General features: G+C 51.0%; 1 protein-coding gene across 2 annotated transcripts in view; it reads left to right on the plus strand.

The window, feature by feature from the left end:
• Positions 1-7,849, plus strand: part of NEDD9 (neural precursor cell expressed, developmentally down-regulated 9) — a 108,629-nt gene extending 100,780 nt beyond the window's left edge. For both annotated transcript variants that reach the window (XM_058668719.1, XM_058668724.1), the window contains exons 3-7: positions 164-265; positions 1,046-1,147; positions 2,040-3,272; positions 4,494-4,583; positions 6,973-7,849. In XM_058668719.1, the coding sequence (XP_058524702.1) occupies positions 164-265; positions 1,046-1,147; positions 2,040-3,272; positions 4,494-4,583; positions 6,973-7,482 (2,037 nt within the window). In that variant the 3' untranslated portion in view covers positions 7,483-7,849. The remainder of the gene's footprint in view (positions 1-163; positions 266-1,045; positions 1,148-2,039; positions 3,273-4,493; positions 4,584-6,972) is intronic.
• The last annotated feature ends 1,206 nt before the right edge of the window (positions 7,850-9,055 follow it).

The following is a 9,055-nucleotide window of genomic DNA, read 5'->3' on the forward strand; positions in this document are numbered from 1 at the left end:
GGAAAGTTTTAACACTCATCTGGTGTCTCCTTGTCTTTCCTCCCTCCCTCCCTTCCTTTATTCTGTTCATCTTAAACGGGAGAGATGTGCCTGACTAGGAAGCCAGGAGACTGGCTGGGGACGAAGGCGTGGCCTTTGACACCTGTGTTCTTCTTGCCAACAGGTGATAACCCCGGTGAGGACTGGCCAGGGCTACGTGTACGAATACCCACCCCGATACCAAAAGGACGTCTATGATATCCCTCCTTCGCACAGCACCCAAGGGGTACGTACAGGAACAGCCCTGGAGGCTGTGGACAGTCACAGAGGATGCACACTTCCCAGGACACTCTGTCTCTCCTGGAGCCACGTTCATTGGCGTTGTTTCAACTGTGTCTCCTGGACTTGCTTGATCAGGACATCCCAGTCCTTGCTCTGAGAAAGCTCCTGTCGCTGTGTCATTTCAGCCATTTTATTTCAGCGAGTGTAAAATTTCAATGGGACTCAAATAGTGACAGTGTAGCTATTGCTATTAAGACCACTTTTATTCAAGCGAAGTCAAAGAGTCCAAACTTTAAAAAGAAAAACTATACATGGGCTACTGTCAAAGAGTAAACCTTTTTTTTTTTAAAGATTTATTTATTTTATTACAAAGTCAGATATACAGAGAGGAGGAGAGACAGAGAGGAAGATCTTCCACCCGATGATTCACTCCCCAGGTGAGCCGCAACGGGCCGATGCAGCGCCGATCCGATCCCAGGAACCTGGAACCTCTTCCGGGTCTCCCACACGGGTGCAGGGTCCCAAGGCATTGGGCCGTCCTCAGCTGCTTTCCCAGGCCACAAGCAGGGAGCTGGACGGGAAGTGGAGCTGCCGGGATTAAAACCAGCGCCCATATGGGATCCTGGGGCGTTCAAGGCGAGGACTTTAGCCGCTAGGCCACGCCGCCTGGCCCAGATGAAACCTTTATACACCCTGACACAAAAAAAGTAAAAGCCCTTAGCAGCCTCCCAGCTGAGTAGTGTGAGCCATCTCCATCCCAAGTAACCCAAGTGCTTCTCCTTAGGTCTACGACATCCCACCCTCAGCCGTGAAAGGCCCCGTATTCTCAGTTCCAATGGGAGAGATCAAACCCCAAGGGGTGTATGACATCCCTCCTGCTGCGGGGGTAAGTGTGCTGCCACAGGGCGGCCCAAACAGTGTGTGTGTGTGTGTGTGTGTGTGTGTGTGTGTATCAGCTGAGTGTGTGCGCACATCAGGGGATGCAGGCATCATGAGTGTGTTGGACATGCGTGTAAGAGTGTAGGTACCTGTGAGGTGAAGCAGATGTGTGAGTGTGGGGGCAGGGTGTGTATTACAGCCATGGGAGAGAATGAGTGGGAACACGTGTGTGAGGAGGTATGTGTGTGTTCATTGGGCTAAAAGAAGGTAAGACAGAGAGGGGGATTAGTCCAGGAGAGGGAGCCGGCAGGCGACAGCAGGTGGGAAAGCGCATCATTAGTGATAACGCTACAGAATCAGCCAACGGGGTCCACTTCAAAGCAACGTGGAATAAGCCGAGTGGATTGGAAGGGACGGTGATGGACTGGGTTTATCAGGTGCCCGTGTATTTCCCAGAAAGAACATTCTAGAACTTCTACGGAATGTAGGTGAGCGCTCGCTCATCTGTGCCATGGTTACCCTCGAGTGTTCCTGCTCAGCAAATGCCATTTCCCTCATCTTACAGTCTCAGGGACTGTGTCTAAGACACGTAGGTGAGGACCCTTGGGTCTCCCACCTCTCAGGCCAGGGTGTCTCCCAGCATGGCACAGCCAGGAAGGACACCCAGGAAGGGGCCAGAAGCCACTTAGCTGGGAAAGCTCTACAGGGCAGTCAACCCTGAGCCCAGGGGATGAAGACAACTGTGAAAGAACAGGGTGTCAGGAACAGCACTGAGCCTGGAAAATTCTTCTGCTTAGTGGGTGAGGGGCAAAGCCGAGGGGCCGTAATCAGACCTGATTATCATGAGCTTGCGTGTCCGTGTCTCCAGGAGCCTACTGAACAAATACTTCCTTTTTCAGGTCTATGCCTTTCCACCCTCTGCCTGCCAAGAGGAGGCTGGGTTCAAGGACAAAGAATATGACTTCCCACCTCCCATGAGACAGGCTGGACGGCCAGAGACCAGGCCTGAAGGTGTTTATGACATCCCGCCGACAGGTGCCAAGCCAGCAGGCAAGGACCTCCACGTGAAGTATAGCTGTGATGTTCCGGGGGCTGCGGAGCCCGCAGTGCACAGGCACCAGGGCCTCTCCCCTCACCACCCACAGCTGGGAACCCCGGGCCCTCAGAATGACGCCTACGACGTCCCCCGAGGGGTTCAGTTCCTTGAGCCCCCAGCAGAAACTGTCGAGAAAGCAAATCCTGAAGACAGAGAGGGCGTGTACGATGTCCCACTGCACAACGCTCTGGATGCCAAAGGCTCTCGGGACCTGGTGGATGGCATCAACCGACTGTCTTTCTCCAGCACAGGCAGCACCAGGAGTAACATGTCCACGTCTTCCACGTCCTCGAAGGAGTCCTCGTTGTCTGCCTCCCCTGCTCAAGACGAAAGGCTCTTCCTGGATCCGGACACAGCCCTTGACAGGCTTCACCGGCTCCAGCAGGTCCTGGAGGCGGGCGTGGCCAGCCTGATGGCACTGGTGACCACGGACTGGAGGTGCTACGGCTACATGGAGAGGCACATCAATGAGATCCGCACGGCAGTGGACAGGGTGGGGCTGTTCCTCAAGGAGTACCTCCACTTTGCCAAGGGAGCTGCAGCCAACGCCTCCTGCCTCCCGGAACTCACCCTCCATAACAAAATGAAGCGGGAGCTCCAAAGAGTAGAAGACTCCCACCAGATCCTAAGCCAAACCAGCCAGGATTTAAACCAGTGCAGCTGGTCCCTGAACATCCTGGCCATCAACAAGCCCCAAAACAAGTGTGATGACCTGGACCGGTTTGTGATGGTGGCCAAGACGGTGCCTGATGACACAAAGCAGCTCACCACAACCATCCATGCCAATGCAGAGGTGCTCTTCAGACTGGGCCCCGGCAGCTCACAGCTCAAGAACGGGCCTGAGGGCATGATAAACTCAACTGAGTATCCTCGCGGTGGCTCCCACCTGCAGCCACTGCCATCTGGTGACCCCAAGGCCCAGACCCACAGCAAACCGCTGCCCCCCAGCATGGGCAATGAGCAGGGCCCCGACTGCAGCAGCAGTGATGGCTCCGAGAGGAGCTGGATGGATGACTATGATTACGTCCACCTGCAGGTAAAGAAGGCCCCCGCCATCGCCCCCACACACATCACAGCAGTCACGTTTGGGGAGCTCAGCAGTTTGGAGAGAGAGTGACTCAGTATGAACCCAAGGAGGTCACAGGATGGGTGTGATATGGTACAGCAGAAAAAACACTGTCTTCTAGGATTGTGTAGCCAACTGCTTTCACCTCCCCGGGGTCTTTCCTTCATCTACAGAGGTGGATTGGACTCCATTTATGTGCAATCCACCAAACTGAATGGTGGGCCCTCCAATAATCACACCAACTCCACCTTGTTAGTAACTTGTAGTAATGTTCACTGTCAAAAAAATTTTAAAGGAAGGCAGGTAGGAAGGAAGGGAGGACGGATCTGCTGCGCTGCCGAGGTTCTAAGTTCCGCTTAATTTCACAGTGTGTGAGAGAGATGGATGAGATTCCTTTCTTAGCCTTGCCCAGAGAAGCACTGGATATTTGCCAGTTGGTTTGGAACTTAACTGTGAGGATCTGCATGGTTGCAGTTTGCCGTCTGCAAAAGGAAATTTCACCCGGTACCAAGCTGACTTAGGATCCTGACAACCCACTCTTCTACCACAAGGCATTAAAACTCCCTACTGAGATCTGTTACTTAAAATTTGGTCTACCATCCCATGCTGCATGCTTAGTTAGGCCAATGGCCAAAGATTGTACTGAGAACCGGCAAGCCACCAGATGCCCGTGAGTGTGAGAGGGTAAGGAGGGATGGAGCCACACTTGGTGTGAGGAAGGATGCGGGGAGAAGGGAGATGAGGGCGGTTGGCATTCAGCTTACAAGTACAGTTAACTTGGACTGGAGATCTAGAGATGAGTATGGACCACAGTGAGACCTGCATTTGCAAGTTGATGGGTTCACACGAACCTATGAGAAAGGAAGCCAGAACCCAGAGAAAACATTATTTCTTAAGGCAATTGGAAGGGGATGGTTGATTTCACCAAAGCTGGAAAGTCACAGCAGACAATGGGGTGCCCCATATGGAAGCGGGTCTCAGTACTGAGCTGTGACCTACGTGGTGGCGGTGGAAGGATGGCCAAGATGTCAACCCTATCCGCTGTTCGTGAGGCCTAGCTGGACACGCAGGAAGTAACCAAGGCAGTGGACCATCCAAGAGTGTTTGGGGGTTTTTGCCAGTTGAAATGATGAGCGCAAGTGAATTGCTTTCATAATGACACCGTGTGCTCTTTATGTTGAAAAACCACAGGGAAAGGAGGAGTTTGAGAGGCAGCAGAAGGAGCTCCTGGAGAAAGAGAACATCATCAAACAGAACAAGATGCAGCTGGAACACCATCAGGTACGTTCAATCCACAGCAGTTCCTTGGTGTTGGGGAGATTTCCTGCTGAGAGGGGGAAAGGCACAACTTCAAAAGACAATTTTGATCCTTGCAGCACACTGTCATACATGGGCTCTGAGGCACATAACAGGGTGTAACAACAAGGCGAGGGTTTACGGCTCTGCTAATCCAGCTGGGTGTACCTGGTTTACACTCAAATGGCAGGTTTTCTTCAGGCTACGCCTGGCTATCTGCTACACGGAGGATTACTTGGGTTGAGGCTTTCGGTCTCCAGAAATGAAGTTAGCCAAAGGAAAAAGGTTTTATGGTAAAGCCACAGCAGGGAATTCAAGAACAGAAAATGAGAATTCAGCCAAACCTGATAAGAACTGGATGTATATATTTTTTTTCTCTCTCTCTCTCTTGTGCTGCGTTTGCTTCTCTCGGGCAACCTGCTTCCCTCTGCCCTCGTCGATAACATTTCCTCTGTGAGCTAACTTAGGTTGCTTGGCCCATGATTGCGTAGCATCCATGAGTGGCCAAGCAAAACATTTTCTGCGTATGGCTTTTCATCTCAGCTCCTGCTGCTGGTGGTCAGCCACCTTCTGTGATCAACAGATTCCTAGAGGAAAAGAGTCTAATTTGGGCTCTATCCCTCCACTTCTGCTCTAACCCCAGTCTCTCCATCTGTCTTGTCCATACATCCCTGTGACGTGGCTGTTCTTGGTCTGATCCAGTGATAGGAGGAGGAGCGGATACAGTGCTGTCAGACTCTGTCAGGGCAGGCCACACTCATCCAACAGCTGCATATACAAGCGGAGTAGATTATATTGGTTTTTTTTTTAAAGATTTATTCATTTTATTACAGCCAGATATACACAGAGGAGGAGAGACAGAGAGGAAGATCTTCCGTCCGATGATTCACTCCCCAAGTGAGCCGCAACGGGCCGATGCGTGCCAAATCCGAAGCCGGGAACCTGGAACCTCTTCCGGGTCTCCCACATGGGTGCAGGGTCCCAATGCATTGGGCCGTCCTCAACTGCTTTCCCAGGCCACAAGCAGGGAGCTGGATGGGAAGTGGAGCTGCCAGGATTAGAACTGGCGCCCATATGGGATCCCGGGGCATTCAAGGCGAGGACTTTAGCTACTAGGCCACGCCGCCGGGCCCGAGTAGATTATATTGTATGTTGCTAGGTCAAGAGCGCAAAAGTAAAAAACTGAGGATTTATAAGCATTTGAAGGCAAAATGGCGTGCAGTGAGATGCAGTGGCATGCTGTCTTCAGGAAACCTGAGTTCTACGCATTGCTTTCTGATCAGACAAGTGACGTGAACTCAGGCAAGTCATGTGACCTCCCTGAAGTGCAGCTACTGCTCTACAAAATGGCAAAGTCCCCCCGCTCCATCTAATCAGACGACACATGGACGAAGATATTTTCAAAGACATCAACCCTAGCAAACATATTTCATTACTGTTAAATACCCTGGAACATCACCCTGTACCTGGCTGTTTGCCTTGGTGTCTGGCCACGTCAGACTGCAGGGCTGAGGGGAACTTTTCCAAACTGCAGTAATTCCAAAGAGCAGAACAGACTCCGGAGGAGAGTCATGCTGGCTGTGTGCGCATTCCTCAGAGGAGAAACTGAGTCAAGTTCTTCCTGCTATAACTCTACCCTGCCTTGGACGGGAGACGCAAGTCCTCTCACAGTGGTCTCTCCTGAGTCTTCAGTCTCAGGTTAGCTAGAAGTTATTAGAATCACAATGTAAATAATATGCCGCTTGGGGAAAGAGAAAGCAGAACCAGCACTCTGAGTCTGATCACACAAGAGCCTAAGCATTACTTAGTTCAGATTTCCTTAAGGCCGTCCCTGACCACAAGCACGTATATGTATGCGTGAGGGGGTCCTGTGCTGCTAGGTTATATCTGTACGTCTGGATGTTACAGGAGATACGGGAAGGATCGTGCATCGCTTATTTTAACGAAGCACTTTGAAGCGAGCTAGGCCAGGTGTTGCTAAGGAAGGCACACACTTGGCGATTGGACGGGAAGAGCACAAGTTTGGTTTTCCCTCGCCACAACCGAACAATTAATAACCATTTACGTAGAGCCTGCAATATCCCAAACACTGTTGTAAACACTGTGCTTAAACACTAACTCATTTAACCTTCATAAAAGCGCAGGTACTGGGGCTTGGGTTTAAGCTTTATGCCGCCTTGCAGGCAGACAGAAGAAACCGAAAGGATTCTCTAGGAATCATCTTTCCCAACAGCCCGGACTTGGCCATGACCTCACAGCTAATAAACACTTACCAAGAATGAAAATCCCCGTCTCTTACCTCCAACTGCAGGGTCGCGTCCATGATGCCGTACTGCCTTGCCCTTCATAACATGTACTTTTGTCTCCCTTTCAGCTGAGTCAGTTCCAGCTGCTGGAAGAGGAAATTACAAAACCCGTGGAGAATGACATCTCCAAGTGGAAGTGCTCTCAGAGTCTCCCAGCCACAAGCAGTGGTGTGGGCGCGCAGGACAGGCAGCTGCTTTGCTTCTACTACGACCAGTGTGAGACCCATTTCATTTCCCTTCTCAACGCCATTGATGCGCTCTTTAGTTGCGTGAGCTCGGCCCAGCCCCCAAGGATCTTCGTGGCGCACAGCAAGTTTGTCATCCTCAGCGCACACAAACTCGTGTTCATTGGGGACACGCTGACGAGGCAGGTGGCTGCCCAGGACATCCGGACCAAAGTGATGAACTCCAGTAACCAGCTCTGCGAACAGCTCAAGACGATAGTCATGGCGACCAAGATGGCCGCGCTGCACTACCCTAGCACCACGGCCCTGCAGGAGATGGTCCACCAGGTCACAGACCTGTCGAGGAACGCTCAGCTCTTCAAGCGCTCTCTGCTGGAGATGGCGACCTTCTGAGAAGAAAACAAGGACGTAGGGACCGAGGGAAGGGTGGCTAAGGAAAACTGGAAATGCTGTCTGGTTTTTGTGGGGTTTTTTTTTTTTGTAAATGGTATCTATTTTTGTAGATATTTTATATGAAAACGAGATATTTTAATGTTTCAAGGGTTAGACAACCTTTTAGAATTTCAGGGAGCTGGAGAAGAAAATCGCGTGTTTTTGTTTCCCCCTGTGTGGTTCTTGGGTGTCTATGGAAGTACCTACGACGGAAGCTGTACAGAGAGCTGTCCACGTGCCTGTGTGCGCATCTACATTTATGTCTGTAGCTGTGTATCTGATACATTCCATTGTTTAAAAAATGAATTCAGAAGCACCTTTGTAAGCACCTCCTGATGCTGCACTTTGCATTTTTTATTGAAAACATATACTGGCTGGTTACAATACTGCTGTCTGCACACTTGCTATCACCTGGGCATGGCACCCACACCTCTGGGAAGCACAGTATGGTTTGCGGGTGCTTACTTAATGCCTAATGAGGCTTCTGTGGCTGACCCTCTCCCACTGAAGACCCCTTCCCCACACGGGTGGTCCTGAACCACAAAGAAACATGGAACCAAAGCCTTGTTCGAGCACGTGATTCAGAAAGGACGCGTTAGTCCAAACTCCAATCTCTCAGGGGCTGCAGAGAGGAATTCCCACACTGTCCTTGGAGGCCATGACTGCATTTGGGCTTGGGTTGTTGTGACACAGAAAGGAGCAGTGATAAAAGAACATCGTGGCCCTGAGGCGATTTGATCTTGTGAGTTGTTCAGCCATAAGGTTTCCCAAAGGAGGTTTGGAAGAGTCGTAAAAACCTGTGTTATCTGCTGCAGCAATTCATACAGACGCATCAGCCCACAAAAAGGGGGCAGGAGAGGTGTTGTTTGGGAGCTTGGTTCCATCTGCCAGTTAGAAGTAAAGGCCTTCCTGACAGTTAATCGTTCGTGTAGGTGCTGCAGTCCCCACTGTCTGAAGGAAATAGTCCAATCTGTGCTCACTGAACTTTGGCACTACCAACCCACACTCTTCTCCCATCACTTGATCCTGCACCCTCCTGCAATGTCATCCATTCGGGGTGGGTGTCTGGTGCAATGGGGCAGTGGGGAGGACTCTGCTTCGGATGCTCACATCCTGTGTCCAAGTGCCACTTCCAATTCCAGCTTCCTGAATGCACACCCAAAGAAGCAGCAGCCGATGGCTCTAGTAATTGGGTCCCTGCCATCCACTTGGAAGACCCTGATAGATCCCAACTTTGGCCTGGCCCAGCTCCAGTTGTTGGGAGCGATTGGGGAGTAAACCACTGGTGGATGAAAGATTTCTTTTTCTCCATGACTTTCAAATACATAAAAAATTAAAAATTCGAAGTCACATATGCAGATCTGACACTCAAACTGTACAGGGTCCATGTGTCCTTTCTGATCTTATGCATGAGTCCCAGCACCACCTCACAGCTCGTCATGTCACCCCCTCATGTGCCACTTTGCACCTGTTGGCACTACACAGTTGCCTCAAGCTATGAGATTGATCATGAACAAACTAGTTCCCAACCCAT

The sequence above is a fragment of the Ochotona princeps genome, chromosome 1 (genome assembly GCF_030435755.1).
Source record: "Ochotona princeps isolate mOchPri1 chromosome 1, mOchPri1.hap1, whole genome shotgun sequence".
Lineage (NCBI taxonomy): Eukaryota > Metazoa > Chordata > Mammalia > Lagomorpha > Ochotonidae > Ochotona > Ochotona princeps.